Source organism: Oryctolagus cuniculus, chromosome 6 (genome assembly GCF_964237555.1).
Source record: "Oryctolagus cuniculus chromosome 6, mOryCun1.1, whole genome shotgun sequence".
NCBI classification, from domain to species: domain Eukaryota; kingdom Metazoa; phylum Chordata; class Mammalia; order Lagomorpha; family Leporidae; genus Oryctolagus; species Oryctolagus cuniculus.
In genome coordinates, this window is record NC_091437.1 from 76,327,231 (window position 1) to 76,348,725 (window position 21,495).

The 21,495-nt window shown below is 39.1% G+C and overlaps 1 protein-coding gene across 16 annotated transcripts in view; it reads right to left on the reverse strand.

The window, feature by feature from the left end:
- The window catches only part of PCMTD1 (protein-L-isoaspartate (D-aspartate) O-methyltransferase domain containing 1), an 81,204-nt gene that overhangs the window by 28,477 nt on the left and 31,232 nt on the right, over nucleotides 1-21,495 (reverse strand). For 12 of the 16 annotated variants that reach the window (XM_051843724.2, XM_008255514.4, XM_070076593.1 and 9 more), the window contains one exon: nucleotides 12,126-12,556. The exons of 3 other annotated variants lie outside the window; for them this stretch is intronic. In XM_051843724.2, coding sequence (XP_051699684.1) covers nucleotides 12,126-12,432 — 307 coding nt within the window. In that variant the 5' untranslated portion in view covers nucleotides 12,433-12,556. Of the gene's footprint in view, nucleotides 1-12,125; nucleotides 12,557-21,077; nucleotides 21,283-21,495 lie in introns of all 16 variants that reach the window. One more of the 16 variants, XM_070076598.1, reaches the window with a different exon arrangement.

Here is a 21,495-nt window from a genome sequence, read left to right on the forward strand (position 1 = left end):
GAATCTGAATATTTTAAAAGCGTGAATTTCCATAGTGAACACAGAATGCTTAGAAAAGCCAAATAAAGTTTTCCTTGTTAAAAAAAATTTGAACTGAGTTACAATTTTACATTAAGTACACAGTAAGGAAAATATTTTATGAAATGAATAATTTCCCTTTTGGCTTCTGAAGGATATCCATTGAATGTACAATCTGACAGACAAAATTTTATATTCCCATTACTCATTAAGAATCCAATTATACTATCATTTTTATAAAAAAGGAAAACTACAGGTGCACAGATAAAGAGATCAGAAAAGGTCAATATTGTTAGCATTCTAGTTTCCAAGCCTAAGATTGAATGCATAAGCATAATGACCAAGGTACTAAGAATGGAAATCAAGACTTCTCTCCTACATTTCAATCTTCCTTAGCAAGAAAGGAAATCTCAATTTCAAAGTTCTAGGTCAAAAGGAACGAGATACACTGTCCCTCACTCAAAGATGACACTGGCCTCTTTTTGCGTTTCCTTGTTTTCTGCTTATTGTCTAAAGGCAAACAGGCAACTTTTGGAAACAGTTTAAAGCTTTATGAAAATTCCTTAAGGTTTCTTCACATAACTTTTCATATAACCTTCATACAGATGGTTAAATAATGAAAGATAACTTCATTAACATAAATATTTCATTAACATAAAAAGATTTGTTTCACAAACAATATAAATATACATGTAGATATACTATGCATTAATATCTAGTATCAACACCACTTATGACTTTTTAGGATGGAACTATTTAATTTTAAAATAACAAGAAGGCAAACTTTTATTATGACTTAATAATCTGAATTGTCATTAACACTGAAATAACTGGAAAGGAGAATACATTAACAAAAGGCAGAATTTAAATTGCAATGTCACTAATATCTCATTTATTTAGAATGTGATATACAACTAGAACACATCCAGTGTATGAGAAAAATGTGATTCAATGCTGATTGTTACAACTCATATTTGACATCTGTACTAAACAGAACAACAGAAAAATAAGAGGAAACCTGAAAAGATATACATAATGGCTTCTGAGGAAGGTAACTTAAAGTATTTTACCCACATGCATGTATAATTTTTTCAATCAAAAAACAATGGACCAGTATAAAAGATTAAAAATGAACATAAATGTCCACATAAAACAAAGTTATATATATATGTGTGTGTGTGTGTGTGTGTGTATAACTAAAGGTACAAGTTTTCAAAAGGAAACAAAAGTGAAGCGGTATCCAAAAGGAGATGTTAACAGGCCAAACGAAGCATAAACTTAACTTTATATTCAACAGATTCCAATGTTATTTTATATTTGCCAATATGAAGAAAAATTTGTCTCTGAAATAAGGGCTGAATTTTTGTAACATGTATTTAAAAAGAAAATGCTAACAACTGACCACTATCTTAAACAACTAAAAGAGAAAATAGAAACATATACAGAAGTCAAAGTTTATTAACACAAACTCTGTTATTAGAAATATTTAAGTATACTGTGTATAGAAATCATCTTTAAGACTGGAAAAATCCCATTTATTCAAAACAATAATACAATAAAATTCCAGTATAATAAAATCTAGAGATTGTTCTTCTTTCATAATTGAATCTAATCTAATCTAACTCATTTACAATCCACCAGCTAGTCTATAACCAGAACTTATATATAAAACAGTAATTATTAGGCTTCAGTAAGTTTCTATGCAATATGTTTATTTCTTATTTACATCTATGTCAACCTCCTGTGAAGTTCCTCAGTTTGAAAGCCTGGTATCGAAGGGGTAGAAATCTGCCTGAGGTGGGTAAAAGAAACCTGGGAGGTTCACACACCGCGTTTGAATGAAGTTCACTGTGCCTTTAGTACTTTGTGTAAGGCTAATTTACAGAACACAGCCACAGGAAAAAAGCACTTCATGATATGGAACTAGAGGAGCTCTAAAGATGAAATCATTCAAGATTCCTTCTTCAGTTGAGGACCCTGAAGCTAGACTACAGTATGGTGAGAAAGCAGATTTAAGATGACTGGGTTTCCAATTCTGGTTCCACCTATTAACCGGTGTGTAATATGAGCAGTCAGAAACCAATCCTACCATATACAAGGCATTCCTGGGAAAAGTCATGTAAATTATGGACCAATTATGTGCCTGATGCAGTATACAGTACAAGGTGACTAACAAGCTCTTGACAGAAATTGGGATGTGCCTTCCATCCCTACGTATACAGAGTTGAGTTGATTAGTAGAATCAAGATTATAACCCATGAAAGTGATTCTCAACTCTGGCGATAAAAGTAATCTTCGAGTTTTAAAATTAGATTAGATTTTAATTATGAATGCAGGCAGGTGAGAAACAATCTCTCAAGGTGTAGTCCGGGAGCTAAGGTAACCCTAACATACTGCTGGGGTTCAGCAGTACTAGCCACACCCTCCTAACTATGAAACCCAATTGAAATGATTTTTAAAATCTGCTTTGGATTACTCAACTTTCTGCTTTCACTGGTAAAGGAATACCAAGAGCTAGTATCTGAGAGAATTTTGGCCAATACTGAATATTTACCACAAGGGGGAGTAAGTGAATCAGTTATTTGGTTTCTATGAAACTACAGTAAGAAATATATAAAAAATCTTTCAGTAAATCACAAATTCTGTTATTAATTTTATTTTTTTTAAATAAGGCATCTCTGGGATGACTTATATATTTGAAGGGACAGCAACAGGTAAAAGGCAGACAGATTTTTCTTTTCTTTCTTTCCTTCCTTGAATATCCTAGAGTATAATGTAGACATAAAACAGTCCAAAGGTAGAAAAAGCAAAGGAGAGAAAAAGGAATCAGCAAAAGGCTTAGTAATCACTAACTGATATTAAGTGACATTTCTCTAACAGATTGCCACTTACTAAATGTATTTTATTTCTCATGATCTCTCCCATTCTATTATCACAATAAAAAAGCAGTATCAAAGACAAACATGAGGGCCGGTGCTGTGGCACAGCGGGTTAAAACCCCAGCCTGCAGCACCAACATCCCATATGGGCGCTGGTTTGAGTCCTGGCTGCTCCACTTCCAATCCAGCTCTCTGCTATGGCAGAGAGAAAGCAGTAGAAGATGGCCCATGTCCTTGGGTCCCTGAACCCTTGTGGGAGACCTGGAAGAATTTCCTGTCTCCTGGCTTTAGCTTTGGCCATTGTGGTCATTTGGGGAGTAACCAGCAGATGGAAGACCTCTCTCTGTAACTCTTTCAAATAAAACAAATCTTAAAAAAAAAAAAGACAAACCTGGTCAAATTTTTACTGAGTCTTGCCACTTTAGCCTAACCAGACTACTGTTCTCCTCTTTCTAGGTTTGGAAAAGAGCTCATGAAACAAGTTCTAGAATTTCCCAGAAATAAATTGCAGTCCCTTGGGCTCCTATCTATGGGTAGATACTACATTCTTTTATAACACGAGAATCTTAGAAATATGTTTACACAAGATTGGAAACTTCTGGTTCTAACTGTTACAGAGAAAATGGACTCATGGCTCTAAGTAAATTATGTCTAAAAATGTCAAAATATGGAGGACGGCATACTATATTCATTTACATATATCCACCCATGGATGCTAATATTCAAGTCTAATATGTCCAGAACCAATTGTAATGACTTGAAAAATCTCTACTGAAATGTTCTAGCATACCTCATCTGTACACTGGAACATTACAATAGAGATTTTATACCAAAGTAAATTCAATAAATTTAGAAAAAATGTACTTAACTATAATGTAATACCAAATAGCTTAAAAGGCTGATTTAAACTGTTTCAGATCTTGATCCAAATTATTTTTAAGGCCGTAATTTTCCCTGGAGGTCATTCTCATAACCTCTTCCATTCCACTAAAGTTTATATGCTAAGTACCTGAAGCTATCCAGCCAGCATAGTGACTATCTCACACAGACAATTAATAGTCACAGAACTAAATGAAGAGGAGCCAGTTAGAGCATCGTCATGCTTCTACTGATAGCTCAGAAACATCATGCACAATTTCAAGGACAGGTGACATGTCCAGTGCACTGTTTGTATGTATCCTCAGGAGCTGGCACTGAGTCTAAATGTAGCTATCATCTCAAACTTAAGAGTTAAAACGAAAAGTGAAGCAAATGATATATATATAAAACATGGACATTCTCATGTCTTGGTTTTAAAATAAAGTATACTGACCAAAAAAGCAAATATATGGTTAAATCCATTTCATTTAATATTAGGGAATGAGGTTTTCCAACTGGAATAAATCTTACATAATCACATTACACTAAAAATTAGTTTCTTGATTTTTGCTGTTTAATAGGATATTTTAAAATAACATTTGCTTTTATTCCTAAAGAAAAGTCTTCTGACTTTATTGTTCATACAAACATCATGTGAGTGTTATGAAAAAAAAATGGGGTGCTTTCTGAAGTCAATAAAGTTATTGTTGAATAGGGAGGCAACTAGATAAAACAGGAAAGAGGAAGGAGAGGACAATATTTCAAAGTATGCCATCCTGGGGCTATATCACCTATTTCACAAAATAAAATTAGAGAGGAAAGGCTGAGGTTTAAGTTCCTGCCTTGAGTAATTAATTCGTAAGAAAAAAGTTAAGTTTTACCAAGAACACTGGAGGAAGAAGAAAACTCTTTGTCTTGTGTGGTAAAGAATAAAAAAGGACTGACTGAGTTAGAGATGGAATGAACTTCTGGAATCTTTGTACACTGAAGAATCTACCTTGTGAGTGCAGCTTGGAAGATCTCGTGTGTCCACAGCTCAGCCTACAGACTTTAAAGGCAGAAATCTGATTCCTCTTCCATAAGGAGTTTACTCAAAGACAAAAGATCCAGCCTACATTCACTACAGGCTAAAGCCAAACAAGTGTCCAAAACAGGACAAAGAAAGCACTTATAATGCAACACAAAGAGATCTGAAATCCAACTAAAAGAATCCTTGAAAGCCAAGGATGTGGGAGGGCTGACAGGCTGACCTTACGGGAGCCAAACCCCGAGGGAATAGAACCAAAAGCTCCAGCATGCCAAGCAGCCCTGCCGATTCCAGTGAACCTCTGTCTGTATTCTGAAGCTCTCTGAACAACATCTAACCCAGTCTAAAGACTCTCACACAGAAAGACAATTCCATGGGTGTCAGCCCCAGCACTAGGAGACAAAGAGTAAAAAGTTATTTTATGCATAATCAAACAAATTCAGGGAAGGAATCTGGCATAGCAGTTAGGCTGCCAGTTGGAACACCCACATCCAATAGAGGCACTTCGGAGTTTCTGAGTCCCAGATCCACTCACTCCCTATTCCAGCTTCCTGCTAATGCAGGAAGTAGGTGATGGCTGAAGTACATAGGTCCCTGCTACCCATGTGGGAGACCTGGATGGAGTTATATCCTATCTCAAATATACTGTATTTTTAAACACTAAAAACTCATCCTGGTAATCTATTTCCTTTATTTTACAAAAGATAAAATGAGCTTAAGAAGCTGGAGACTTGCCTGAAACCGCCCCACGAACTGGTGCCAGATTTGGGATTCAAACCCAGTGACGAAGTTCTTGCACTGCCCTGGCCTCTTCCATCTCCTTCCTCTGGCTGTCTTTGTATGAGGCTGAGGTAAGAAGGCAGAGAGCACTTGGGTTGTTCAACCTCAGCTAGGAAGCAGCACAGCTGCCAGCTCAAACTTTTCATTGCTCTGCACAAGTTCACAAACGATAACAAAAACACTGAGCTTATTATACTGATTTGGAAGACCACAAGTAAATTTTAAGTAGGTGAATTCTCAAAGAATTTGGAGTAGCTGCTACACAGACAACCCAGGATGGAGGGCAGTTAAACTCAATGATACAAACTCAAGATGCTGAGAGAACCACCTAAGATACTTTTCATATCACTATGAAAATTTCCTTACACCTTCTAAAAGCAGTATGAGGAAATATAAACAGAAGAAATCACTGTGAAAACTTTGTAAAATGTCTAAAACCTGTATTACTTCCTAATGTTTATTACTATTTATTGACTTGCAATAATCAGCAGTACTGTTATCCATAAACACAAGGTCATCTGGGTAGCAGCAATGAAGACGATTGAGGAATGATTTCTACTCCACAACCACTAGGAGTGGGGAAGGAGAAAAACTGAGAAATAGAACAATGGTGGCAACTCCATACAGGGTCTAAGTGCAGAGAAAATATGCATGGTAGCCTGACTGGGACTAAGAAGTGACAGTTTAAATGATGAGGAGCTTAGTGAATTCCATAAACTGTGATTAACCTAAAGGGAAAGGTTGTTTTCTAAACACATCGGTGTCATGGGACGCGACCAACTGAGGCTGGTGTCATGGGTATTGAAAGAATTCACCAGAGCAGTCAGATGGAGTGAGCAGAATTAGATTTATTTAACACACTGCAAGGCAGCAGTGGCGGGCAGGACAGCTCAAAGCTGACTACTGCTGCAACAGGGACTACAATTCAAAGTGTACACATCTAAGTGCAGCATCTTAGTTTTCCCATGGTCCAACAGGCTTTCCCACGAAGATGAGGTAGGTGCATTTCTGGTGGGACTTTCCCAGTGACCTGGGGCAACTCCAGTTTGCTCACAGAACCCAAAATAAATCATATCAAGAACAGATTTTGTAATTTCTAAAAAGAAATCACAATTTTTAAAAAATCAAACAGAGGATAGAGGAAAAATTTAAGTTTGGTTTAATGTAGAAAATAAAATTTACCTGAGAGAAGTCTGGATACCTACAGATTGCATTTTATTTGACCAAGATGAATACAGGGGCAGGAGGACAGGAGGCCCTAACATTCTAAGAGAGGTGCTTTAAAGAACATTAAAAAAAAAAAAAAAAAAAAAAAAAAAAAGCCAAGCCATACAAGTATTTCTGATAAAGGCTTACATCTAAAACTTGTAAAGAATACTGACAGCTTTCCACTGCAACAGGCATGCCTCTGCGCCAGCCCATGGCTATGGGCATCAACAAGGGCCACATGGTAACCAAGAAAGTGAAGCAAGGCACAGCCACACCAAGGAGCCTCACTAAGCACAGAACAGGACGCAGAAGGTGTGTGGCTCTGCCCAGTATAAACACTATACTATGGCCCTACTCAAGGTCTCCAAGGACAAACGGTCCTCAAGTTCATCAAGAAAAACTTTTTTGGGACACATATCCCTGCCAAAAGGAAGTGGGAGGATCTGGGGAAAGCAACTGCCAGGAAGAACTGAGCCCATCTCCCCTCTGCAGAACAAATCCTTAGCTAAAACAAACAAAAAAGCAACTTACAACTCAGTAACAGGAACACCAGCAACCTTAAACACTGGGGAGGAAGATTCAAACAGACATTTCACGGAAGACAGCATCATTCATTAAGAAAGGGCAAGTTAAGATGAGATACCACTTCACATCTGCTAAGGTAGCTACTAAAAAACACAAGTACTTGAGCCATCATCTGGTGCTTCTCCGGTGCATTAGCAGGGAGCTGGATTGGAAGCAGAGTAGCCAGATAACCAGTGCTCTGATATGGGATGCAGGCCTCCCCAACAGCAGTATAATCTGCTACACCACAATTTCCACCTCAGGATCCTATTATTGTTAACATGAGAAAACGAGAATGACTCTCTAACCTAAGCAAAAATATCAAATGAGAAGAACCATCTCTACCAGAATCTGAGATTATCAGAATAATTTTCTGCCATGGTTCTGATATATAATTCCATTTTGAGAAGTCAATGTAATTTGTGTTTTGTTTTGTTTTCTGTTTTGGTTTTGCTGCACACTATTTGGTAAAAAAAATTTCCTAAGAATGAGAAGACTGTTACCAATTGAAAAGAAAACCTATTAAGAATAGATTCTCTGTAAAAAGTGGTAAACAGAACACTATCTTCAATTTCAAACAAGATGTCTTGAGGCGGGTGGGTGTCTGTTGCAGCAGTTAAAGATTTGGGACACCCATTAGAGTGCCTGGGTTTAGGTCCTTACTCCACTACAGATCTCAGCTTCTTGCTAACACATACTCTGCAACAGATGATGGCTTGATGAAGATGATGGTACTTGAGTTGCTGCTTCTCACGTAGGAGGCCCAGACTGAGTTCTTGGACCAACCCTGGCTGTTGCAAGCAACTAAGAAGTAAACAAGCAAATGGAAGATGTGTCTCTCTGCTTTTAAAGAAAATTAAAATAAATAAAAATTTTTAAAAGATGCCAGAGACATCTTAGGAGCCAAAGTAATCCATTCTCCACGAGGTTAAGTTAAACTTACAAATAACTGCTTCCCCTGCACCCATGTGAGAGACTCAGAAGAAGCTCCTGGCTCCTGGCTTCGGATCAGCACAGCTCTGGCCATTGCGGCCATCCAGGGGGTGAACCAGCGGATAGAAGACCTTTCTCTCTGTCTCTACCTCTCTCTGTAACTTTTTCAAATAAATAAATAAATCCTTAAAAAAAAAAAAATAACTGCTTCAAAAGTACTTTAATTCATAAGGAATTTCCTGAGGAAAAGCCTAACTTCCTCTCACTGAACAAGAAGAGCTCTCAGATTATAGCCTATTTGCTCCATGTATGTTTCTGAAGGGAGAAGGAAACGATCCAGGGAGCATCTTCCTTCACTGTGTTACCATTACAGGAGCCCTATGATCCCTGCCACAGGCTGGATTCCTCCAGATAATACTCTTAGCACGTCCTGACTCAGGACCTACCACCTACCACACACCTCCTATTCCATCCTGGAAGTGGGATAGAAAAATGGCTAAGAGCCATGGAGGTACACACAAAAAATACTAACTACACAAGGGGCAGGGGGAAAAAAGATTGGTCTTCCTCAGAATCTTGGTGGAGGGGCTGGCACTGTGGCATAGCAGGTGAAGCTACTACCTGCAACACCAGCATGCCATATGGGCACCGGTTTGGGTCCTGGCTGTTCCACTTCTGATCCTGGTAGTGCAGTAGAAGATGGCCCAAATCCTTGAGCCCCTGCACCCATGTGAGAGACCTGGAAGAAGCTCCTAGCTCTGAACTGGCCCAGCTCCAGCCATTGCGGCCACTTGGGGAGTGAACCAGCGGATGGAAGATGTCTGTCTCTCCTTCTCTGTAAACTGCCTTTTAATTAAATAGATAAATCTTCATAAAAAAAAAAAAAAAACCTTAGTGGATTCAAGATTAGGTGTAATCATAGTTTTACAGACTGTTCCTTCTGCTATCGTGAATATGTTTTATCTTTCTTGTCAAACAAATATTTCTCTTTAAAAAAATTATTTGAAAGGCAGAGTTGGGGGGAGGAAGGAAGGAAGGAAGGGAGAGAGGGAGGGAGGGAGGGGGGAAGGGAGGGAGGGAGAAACCGACACACCAATCTATCTTTTATACCTGGTTCATTCCCCAAACGGCCTCAAGGGCTGGGACTGGGTTAGGTAGAAGTCAGGAGCCAGGAACTCCATCTGGGTCTTCCACATGAGTCCAAGGGCCCAAGCACTTTGGCCCATCTTCCGCTGCTTTCCCAAGCACCTTGGCATTTGAGCTGGGTTGGGAAGTAGAAAAGCCCGGAATTGAACTGGCACTGATACCATACGAGATGTCAGCATAGCAGCAGCTTATAACACCATGTGGACACCAAACGAGTATCTCTAATCAAAAGGAGAATTTCCTGTGGTCTTAAATGTGCAGGATTACAGAGGTAAGTCCTGAGATAGGACCAGAAGCCATAGTCACATAAATAAACCAAAGACCCTCACTTTCCTTAACAGAAAGAAAATACCCAGGATACTGTGGATCACTTACACAAGCATCTGTTTTCACATACTACACACACTCTGGTATGAATTAAGACATTCAAGATACAATAAAGCTTGAAGCCTCCCACCAAGTGCATCTGGCCACAGGTCTCTAACCTCTTGAAAACTGTGAGTAGGCAATCAGTCTAGCAACCTCAACAGTAACAAGGTTGCTAATTATGATATACATTTCCCCACTCTGCCTTCTCTGCAGGAGCCAGTGGGCAGGTGCTAGAGAAGGTGCTCTGAGACTGGACAGAAATAGTATGCGGCATGGACTCCAACCTAACATTGCCAGAGTTGGTCAAGAAATGTCCATGTTCAAGGAAAGCAACTCAGTTTATTTTTTGAAGAAGCAGCTCTACCTATTCTACCCAGTAAGTTCTTGTAATTAAGACTGCAAGACTGTCTCAAACCCTAAAGACTGACTTTTCAGAGACTCTGGTAATACATTTGAGAGATGTTCCAACCTGTGGAGAAATCCATCTCAGGATGGGGAGGAGAATCAAATTTAAACATAAGCTTCTAAATTTCTCTCTACTGGTAAAATTTAATAATTTCCTACTATTTATTTTTATTCCCAATTTATTTGAAAGGCAGAGAGACTGACAGACAGACACACACACACACACACACACACACACACGGTAGGGGGTGGGGAGAGGAGGGAGAAAGTGAGATGGAGAGGGAGATCTTCCATTCATTGGTTCACTGCCCAAATGCCCACAACATCAAGGGTGGGCCAAGCCAAAGCTGCGAGCATGGAACTCAAATCAGGATTCCTATGTGGGTGGCAGAGACTCAAATACTTGAGCCATCACCTTATGCCTCCATAGGTGTACACTGACCGGAAACTGGATCAGAAGTGGAGGCAAGACTCAAATCAGGCATTCTGATATGGGATACAAGTTTACCATGCAGCAATCTAACTGCTATGCCAAAGTCCACACCCTGTAGTTATTATGTATCAGAGATTAAGCCCCTTGTGGAACAAAACTCTGAACTCTCCTCCCTTTTCAATGAAATATATTACTAATGTGTAAAGCGCTCACCAGTGTGCAAAAGTAGGGAACTGTGACCTTGAAAATGACTTAGAAGTCACACAATGCAGTCACCCAAACTGGAATACTTTTGGAGGTAAGAAAGGCATTATTAATACCAGGACCACAGGGATAAATCACATTTTCAGCACAATGGCACATAGTCACCCTACTAGAGAAAGTATCATTCTCTATTTAAAATCCTTTCATGATTCCCCATCACTTTAGAATGAATTTCATATCAGCCTCACTCCCAAAACTTGGGCATAACCTTCTTCTAGGGCATCTGTAACACTAGATGAGAGCTGTGGGTTTCCTTAGTTTAACAGTCTGTGAACTCAACGGCAGGAGCCAATGACATGGGTCAATGTTCTACCTTCATACTCGCCACACGGCAGCATGCAGTAAATTCAGTGGCTGTACTAAACAATTTAGTAAACTTCACAGTTGTTTGTCCTCCAACCAATATGTCTTACAGATTTTCCTCCATCCATTCTTTTTCCACCCATATTCTGTATGTCACTTCTTAGGTATGTACCTTTAATCAAAGTATTCTCTATACCTCTGTTTATTTACCTATATAACATTTAATAATGTACATTAAGAACATTAAGTTACTACATGTAAAGTGGTTGAAATAATTATTGAGCCCTCATAAATGTCCAGTAAACTCAGGGGGAAATTCTTTGTCCCTGTTACTCACTGCTGTCTACTCACACAAGGACCAGTGCCTAGCAGAGTACACGCTCAGTAGTATGTCAACAGCTTAATGAACATACACTTCCCTCTTCTGTGTCTTTCTCCAATCCCTCCCTTTGCGCCACAAGCGGCACACCTTTACATCTCACATACTCCTTCCTGTCTGCTCAGCAAAAAAATGGCACAATTGTCTCACTATTTGAAATGGGACACTGCTAAGTTTCAACTTTAATCCTACGTGCCAGCACACAGAACACTACCAGAAATGGATTAAATCTAGCACTCCTGAATTTCCCGCCTACCAGCTGTTCAATTTTATCAACAGACAACTGATTGGGGGGGGGGGGGGTCGGCGGTGGCTGAAGAACAGTACCAGGAGCCAGGTAAGTCTAGGATTACATGTGGGAGCTAAGTAACTACCAGGACCACAGCTGGGAATGAAAAGATTACTATTCCTTTGTGTTTCCACAGTTAGGTTAGGAAGAGATCCACACTGAATATACACATCCAAACATACTTTACACAATATTACAAAACCCATAAACCATAAAAAATACAGACCAGCTCACTTTTTTAAAATAGAATTTTACAAAAATAAAATTACCTAAAATTAAGCCCACCATTGTACTTAAATATCCGGTTCCACTTCCCAGGTTAAGAAAAGACAATCCTGGTTGAAGTTTCAATGCCTCCATAACTTCAGAATAAATGCAAGGTGCTGACAAGTGTATGTTTCCATGTTTCCAGGCTAAGTCTTTATAAGCATTGTCTCTGTAGCCTTCCAGATAGTAATCTCCACGATCAATTGCTCTGAAGGCTTGCTCCACTCTTTCAGTGCGGATATACTGAGCTTCTTTTAAGTTATCAATTAAGTCATCATTATCTTCCCCAGCACTCACAGCTCCTCCCATGATAGTATTCAAATCAAATCATAAATTTTAAAATCTAAGAAAATTAGCAGAAATGGCTTCCAATAATGTAGTGTGGTTTGCTTTTCTTTTAATATTGCACTTGATTTCCAAATATAAATAAATCCTGAAAGGAAAGAATAAAAATAAACAGGTTTAAATTAGTACTCAAAAGAATAACTCAAGTTCATTAAATACATAAGTCATGATAATTAACTACTAGTTCTAAAGCACATCTTCTGTTCCAGGTATAGTGTTAAACTTCTTAAGTATATTACTGTATAATATGCAAATAATAACCACAAAAGGTAGCTTAAATATGCTCTCACATGTACAGATGGACAAACTGGCCATAGAGAATTAAGTCACTCAGTACTGTGAGGTCTACTATGACTACTTAGATCTAAATTAAACACAATTCAAAATTCAGATAATCAGCCCAGTCATATTCAAGTGCTTAACAGCTGCATGTGACTGGTCACTACCACACTAGACTATGCTGCTCAGGAACATGGTACTGCCTAGACTCAGTCCCAGGTATTCTAGATCCAGAAACCATTCTCTTAATCATTAAGCTACCATCTTCTTTATAGTATAGTAATCTTAGTCTAACAAATAGCCAAATGACTTAAAATTCTGAATAAGCATCAACAATTTAAAAATGTATTACATAAACTTAAAAATGCTGAAATAAAGAATAGTATTAGCCAAACACTGAAAATAAAATGTAAAAACAAACATGCAGAACTGACCCACAAGTTTAATTTACATATATCCAAACACAAGAGGACTATTTTGTTTGTTTGTTTGTTTGTTTGTTTATTTTGACAGGCAGAGTGGACAGTGAGAGAGAGAGAGAGACAGAGAGAAAGGTCTTCCTTTGCCATTGGTTCACCCTCCAATGGCCACCGTGGCCAGCGCGCTGCAGCCAGCTCACCACGCTGATCCAATGGCAGGAGCCAGGTACTTATCCTGGTCTCCCATGGGGTGCAGGGCCTAAGTACTTGGGCCATCCTCCACTGCACTTCCTGGCCACAGCAGAGAGCTGGCCTGGAAGAGGGGCAACCGGGACAGAATCCGGCGCCCCGACCGGGACTAGAACCTGGTGTGCCGGCGCCGCAAGGCGGAGGATTAGCCTAGTGAGCCACGGCGCCGGCCAATTTTGTTTAGTAAACCTTATTGTGATAAATGAAGTCACAAGTTTTTGCTTTTTTTCTTAGGATCTATTTATTTATTTGAGGGCAAGTTACAGACAGAGGGGGGAGCCAGAGAGATCTTCCATCTGCTGGTTCACTTCCCAAATGGCTGCAATGGCTGGAGCTGGGCCCATTCAAAGCCAGGAGCCAGGAGCTTCCTCAAGGTTTCCCTCATGGGTGCAGGGGCCTAAGCACTTGGGCCATCTTCCATTGCTTTCGTAGGCTATTAGCACAGAGTGGATCAGAAGAGGAGTAGCCAGGACTCGAACCAGCACCCATATAAGATACCAGCACGGAAGGTGGAGTCTTATCTTACTATGCCACAATGCCAGTCTTTGTTTTCTTTTTTGAATATGTGTTTATTTCAAAGACAGAGTGACAGAGACAAAGAAACAGAAAGAGATTTTTTCTATTTGCTGGCTCAGTCCCCAAAAGGCCTCAACAGCCAGAGCTAGTGCAAGCAGAAGCCAAGTGCCAGGAACTTCATCTGGGTCACCCATATGGTTGGCAAGAACTCAAATACTTGAGCCACCAACCACTGCTTCATTGGTGCATTAGCAGGGAGCTAAATCAGAAGTACAGTAGCCAAGACCCAATCAGCACTTCTATGGGATGTGGGCATCCCAAGCAGCAGCTTAACCCGATGCACCACAATGCCCACTCCAAGGCCATAAGTCATATTAATAATATTAATATTATTAAATAATTAAATTAATTAAATTAAATTAATAGTAATATTAATAATAACCCTAAAACACTGAAACTCATCTCACTCAGAAACACACACACACACTCACACCCACTGAACTTCTTTAGAACACTTTTAAATAGAAACATAACTAGAAATTTTCAAGGCATAATAAACATACAATTTAAGTTTTATTCAATTGTAATGAATAAATTCACATCTCAATTTCTAAATTAATAAATAAGAAGAAAAGGAAAGTGAGAAATGGAATACCCAATGCCAAAAAAAAGAGCTATGATAGCCCATTCTGGCAAGGCTATATACCAACTCTTGACTTTTAAGAGAAGAAAAGCAATCAGGGCCTCCAGCGTCCTTGGAGTCATCAGACCTATGGCACCAAGCAGAAAAAAGCACTACTGTGACAGCTCCACCAGAGCCTTTCACAGTGACTTTGCCTGTGTCCCATTTGTCCTTTCCTGCTATCGCCTCACAAATTTTCTGAGGAAATATTGCAAACAGTGACATACCTAATATATGTAAGGCTCTTGGCAAATTTCAAAAGAAAGAAAGGGTGTATCTACACAAAAAGTAAAGAAGTCAAAGCATACATCTACAAAAATACAACAAATCACAAAGTCATCAAGATGGAAAGAAAAGAAGGAAACAAACCATAGAACACAAAATGCCAGTAGAAAGTCCTTATCAAGTTACTTTAAATGTAAATGGATTAAATTTTCCAACCAAAACACAAGCAGAATGGATAAAAAAAAAACAAGATCTGACAATATGCTGCCTACAAGAAATTTACTTTAGTCATAAGAACACATAAAGACAGAGTGAAGAGATGAAAAACAATATTCTAGGTAAGTGGTACCTAAGAGGGAGCCAGCGTAAGGTCACTTAGATAAAACAGATTTTCCGTCAAAAATTGTAAAAAGTGGTACAGAAGGTCATATTACATTGAAGAGGTCCAATTCATCAAAAACATATAGCAGAGGCTAGTGCTGTGGTGAAGCAGGTTAAGCTGGCGCCTGTAATGTCGGCGTTTCATATGGGCACCAGTTCAAGTTCTAGCTGTTCCACTAACAATCCAGCTTCCTGGTTACGTGCCTGGAAAAGCAGCAAAGGATGCCCAAGTGCTTGGGCACCTGCCACCCAGGTGGAAGACCCAGCTGAAGATCTTGATTTCTGGCTTCAGCCTGGCCCAGCCCCAGCCATTGCAGCCATTTGGGGAATGAACCAACAGATGGAAGATCTTTCTTCTCTCTGTCACTCTGCCTTTTGAATAAGCAAAATCTTAAAAAATAATAATAATAATTAAAAAGCATATAGCAATTTCAAACTATGTATGCACCCAATTTTGGAGGACCTAATATACAAAGCAAGTATCAAGAAAGGTGAAGAGTAAGAGAGACTATAATACAGTAATATAGTACAGTAATAATAGAGATTTCAACACTTCGCATTCAGCAATAAACAAATCATCGTGACAGAATATCAACAATTTGGGAAATAATGATTTGAGCATTCCTTCAGACCAAATGGACCAGAGAGACATAAATGGAACATTCCACCCAGAGAGACAGAATATACATTCTTCACAAGCACACATAGACCATTCTCCAGGATAAAGAATTTCTTAGGTCAAAAGAACAAATCTTCACAAATTCAGGAACACTGAAATCATATTAAGAATGTTTTCTGATCATAAAGGAATGAAACTAGAATTCAACAGGAGGAATTTTGGAAAATTCAAAAATACATGAAATTAACCAATATGCTCCTAAAGCAACCAATGAGTCAAAGAAGAATTTATAAAAGAAATTAAGAAGAATCTTAAGAGAATACCAACCCAAACATGAATATCCTGATAGTCATGACTCAGAGCACAGCCAGGGTATCAGGATGCCACTTCAGATGTCCATCTTTGATGTTAAAGAATTACTCTGAAGCTGTCACATGGAAGATCCTGGGGCTGGCACTGGAACAAACCAGCATGCCCCAGGGCATGAGGGCATAGAACAGTCTACACACACAGCAGTGTGGACACAAGAGCACAGATAGATACTTAGGTAAGGAATTTATCCAACCACAGAAATAAACCAGACATGGAAAGCAAAAAATTAAAATCAAATAAATAAAAAAGGAGGAGGAAGAAACAAAGAGGAAAAAAAAAAGAAAGAAATCTTGAGAGAAATGGAAATGAGAACACAATATACCAAGACTTACAGAATGCAGCAAAAGCAGCTCTAAGAAAGAAGTCTATGCAGCCACATGGTCCAGCGGTTAGCTTGCTGCTTGAGACACCTGCATCCTCAATCAAAGTGCCTGGTTCAAGTCCTGGCTCCTTCACTCTGATCCAACTTCCTATTAATGCACATCCTGGGAGGCAGCAGATGATGGCTCAAATACTTAAGTCCCTTGCCTCCCACAAGGGAGACTTGATGGAGTTCTGGGTCCTGGCCTCGCCCTGACTGCTCACAGGCATTTGGAGAATGAATCAGGAGAATGCCTTTCAAAATTAATGAGAGAGAGAGAGAGAGGAAACTATTGTCCAATATCCCTGATCAATAAAGACGCAAAAATCCTCAACAAAATACCAGCATACCAAGCATAAAAAGGCTTACTATGATCAAGTAAGATGCAAGGATGATTAAATATACACAAATAATTAAATGTGATACTCTATATTAACAGAATGAAGGATAAAAACGTTGTATTACATGCAGCAAAAGCATTTAATACAACATCCTAACATGATTAAAAGTCTCAACAAATTACGCACAGACGCAATATACCTCAATGTTGACAAGCCATATATTAAAGGCCCACAGCTAACACAGACTCAATGGCGAAAAGCTGAACATCAGGAACAAGGCAAGGATGCTCACGCTTACATTTCCATTCAACATTTTGCTAGCGTCCTGAACCAGACCAACTAGACAAGAAAAAGCATCTAAACAGCAGAAGTAAAACTGTTTGCTGATGACATGATCTTATATAGAGAAAATCCAAAATACTTCACCTAAAAACAAGTTCAGCAAAATTGCAGAGTAAAAACAAAAAAATCAACACACAAACTTCAGAAGTATTTCTTCACACTAACACTAAATTATCTGAAAAAGAAATTAAGAAATCAATGTCGGGTGCCAGCATTGTGACATAATGGGTTAAACTGCTGCCTAAGACACTGGCATCACTATGAGCACCAGTTCAAGTCCCAGCTGCTCAACTTCCAATCCAGCTCCCTGCTAATGCACCTGGGAAAGCAGCAGAAGATGGCCCAAGTGCTTGAGACCCTGCCACCCACGTGGAAGATCCAAATAAAGCTCCTAGACCTTTATTTCAGTCTGGCCCAGCCCTGGTCACTGCGCCACTTGTGGAGTAAACTAGCAGATCGAAGATTTCTCTGTGTGTGTGTGTGTGTGTGTGTGTGTGTGTTTTCCACTAACTCTGCCTTTCAAATAAACAAATAAATCTTTAGAAAAAAAAAAAAATCAGTCCAGGGGCGGGATTGTGGTACAAGAGAGCACCACCTGTGACGCCAGCATCTCATTTGAGCACACATTAGAGTCCCAGTTGCTGGACTTCCAATGCAGCTCCCTGCTAATGTGCCTGAAGAGGTAGTGGAAGGTAGCCCAACTGCTTGGGCCTCTGCCACCCATATGCAGACCAGAAAGGAGTTAGCTCCTGGTTCATCCTGGCCCATCTCTGGCTGTTGTGGCCATTTGGAGGGTAAACCAGTGGATAAAAGATCTTTTTCAGTGTCACCCTCTTTAACACCCTGCCTTTCAAATAAATAAAATGAATCTCAGGGGTAAGTGCTGTGGCATAGTATGTTAAGCATCCAACTGCAGCACCAGTTTAAGTCCTGGTTACTCTACTTCCAATCCAGCTCCCTGCTGACAGACTGGGAAAGCAGTAGAAGATGGCTAAAGTGCTTGGGCCCCTGCACCCGCAGGAAAGACCTTGAAGAAGCTCTGGACTCCTGGCTTCAGCCATTGTGGCCATTTGGGGAGTGAACCAGCAATGGAAGACCTCTCTCTGTCTCTCCCTCTGTAATTTTGCCTCTTGAGTAAATAAATAAATCTTTAAAAAAATTTTAAAAATCTCAAAAAAAAGAACACAAATTAATCTCATTCACCAAATTTTCAAAAAAAGGTCAAATACCTAGGAGTAAATTTAACCAAGGAGATGAAAGATTTGTGTATTGAGAATTACAAAACATTGATGTAAAGAAACTGTAGATAACACAAATGGAAAAGCATCCTGTGTTCATAAACTGGACAAAACAGTTAACATGTCCATGCTACACAAAGCAATCTACAGATTCAATGCAATTTTTACTAAAATTCCAATTTTTTAAATGGAAATAGAAGCTTCCGGCTCCTGGCTTAAGCCTGTTCCAGCCTTGGCTGTTGCAGCCATTTGGGGAGTGAACCAGCAGGTAGAAGATTTGTGTCTCCCTCTCTCTCTCTCTGTAACTGCCTTTCAAATAAATAAGTAAATCTTTAAAAAAATTAGTTATCTGCACATAATGGTGACTGTAATAAAAAACACAAATTTTACATTTCAAAATTGCTGAGAGTATATTTTTAAATGTTTTAACCACAACAATCTGCAAGGTTACTTTTTTTGGTCTGATTTAATCAGTTATTTGATCAGCTGGGGTTGTGAGCGAGCACTTATTGAAATATCATACTGTATGCTATAAACACATACAACTGCCAATCAAATATAAAATTTGAAAAAATGTGTCAAGGAAAAATTAAAACTGTGGTGGAAATACTTGTATTTGGGAGGATGTGAGGGTAAATGCTGTCTGTCAATAAAGACAAGACAATAAAAAAAACAGACATAGCAATAACTCCTTTATAAAAAAGCTGATGAGCTAAGTTCCCTCTGGAGTGTGAGCATGAGGAGAAAAACAATGAAGTCAGACACTGCTATGGTTTAACTTCAAGGCATGGTGTCTATTTTCTAAACTGTGTAAATATATTACTTGGACAAAACAGTAAGCAAAGGTAAAATGAAAGGAATTATGTATACAGACCAGAAGTGTAATAAAAACACATGAAGAACATTCTCCTAAGGAATAAAAACACATTTTACAAGACAATCTAAGGTAAAAATTCAAGGATCAGAAAATCAACACACATAATAATTTATACCACAGAACTTCAGATATAGCTCATTTTATCATATACATCATTTCCGAAACTGGGTAGAAACTAAATTACCATAAATTACATTTTTATAATGTTCATTGATTTAAAAAGTTGACTTTGTGGAAAATCTGAGAAACAACATTTTTAATGATGCTAGCATTCAAAGAGTCACTGTTGCTATTAGTTAAGCATTTAAACTCATATTTTTTAACACAATATTGGTATACTAGATCTACTGTTTAGGATTTTCACTTAAGAAATGCTGGGGAGTTTGTAAATTAAAACCCAAATTAAAGTAGTATTTTGATAATTCAATAATAGCCCTCTAACTTAAAATATATATCATTTTTTGAAAATAAAGCCAACAGTATAAAGCCAGCACAGGGTGGGCACAGTGGAGCAGTGGGTTAATAAGCAGCTGCCTAGGATGTCTGCATCCCATACTGGAATACAGGTTCAAGTTCCATGTGCCACTCAACTTCCTACCAAAGCATCCTAGGAGGCTCAGATAATGGCTCAAGTGGGCCCCAGTCATCCACGTGAAAGACCAGGATGGAGTCTGGTCATGCTCCTGGCATCGCTGGCTGTTGTGGGCATTTGAGGAGTGGACACACAGAGGGAACATCACTCTTTCTCTGTGCATGTGGGTGCATGAGTTTGTGTGTGTGTGTGTGTGCTTATATCACTCTGCTTTTCAAGTAGATGAAAATAAACAAACATTTCCAAAAAAATAAACAAAGTCAGCATAACAATAGGTCAAAGTGTTAGCCATTTGCCCATTGTGAGATAATCCTCTGGATCATGGAAAAGTGTCACATACCAAGTTACCAAGTAAAAAGACCAAGACCTAGCTTAGGATAACTTTACTGTAAGGATCTGGCAAATCTCTTGAATGTAATTTTCTCACCCAGGAAATGAAGACTACATTTTAGGCTTCCTAAGGTTCCCCCAAAGCTCTAATTTCCTTGCATTTCAGGAAAGGTCAAACCTGCATATGAACACGGTCCCGTTTTAGTTATCTGGGTATGGCTGCCCGTGCCTCAGTATTTCTGTTGCTTTGGTCACAATTCTTACTGTCCCACTCCTGCCATTTTCTCTTCCACAAAGAAACAATTTTAGGAATGCTCAAGTCAGTAAACAATAAAAGCAAAAAAAGGAATTTTAGAGAAAAGAAAAAGGGCAGAAAATTGTCAGGATAAGGAATTGAAAAGCTTAGCAGTTAAGTCTGAGAAGGAAGTCACTGTATTTACTCAATACACAATTTCACTGCTTGGCATCTTCTGTGTGGTGGTGGGGGTGGTGGTAGTTGTGGTGGTGGTTAGAAAACAAAGAACACATTCACATATGCACACCTGAAGTGATTTACAAAGTGTCCCAAACATTCTTGCTATTCTTCCAAAATTTACATTCGGGGCTTAAATCTACTTGGTTTAGGGAAGAACTGCTGAAGGCCCTGCTCAGTATCATGGTGTCTTTTAAGCAGTTTAGGGATGTCTTGGGGAGGGTTAAAGCTGACAAGTCAAAGGAGGTGGAAAGCAGACAGATGGCAGACAGATGTCGCAGAGTGGGAGGAGAAAAGAATGAATGCTGACTCACTCCTTCTCTCCTAGCACCCAGAGGGAAGCAGCCAATTGCTCCTTGCTGCTCCTTTCTCTGCAAGTGAGGACAAAGCTCCTACAGCTCCTGGGACCAGGAGACCAATGATTCAAAGGACAAGACACTGTTTTGGAACATGAACAAAGAATGTTCCTCCTGTTCTCAAAGCTCTTGTTATTGGAGTCATGGACCAAAGTTGTTTTGACTGTGGAGGCAAAACAGAAAAATTATTCTCACTATTAGGGCTAATGGAAATGATGAAATATCAATAAAGGACTGTGAAAGAAAGATTAGCCTAAGGTTCACTACTCACTTAACTCATTCGATGATAAACACTGCAGTGATTTAGATTATGAAAGTTTCTCCAGAGGTCCATGTGTTAAAGGACTGGTTCCCAGGGTGATGCTCCTGGGAAGTG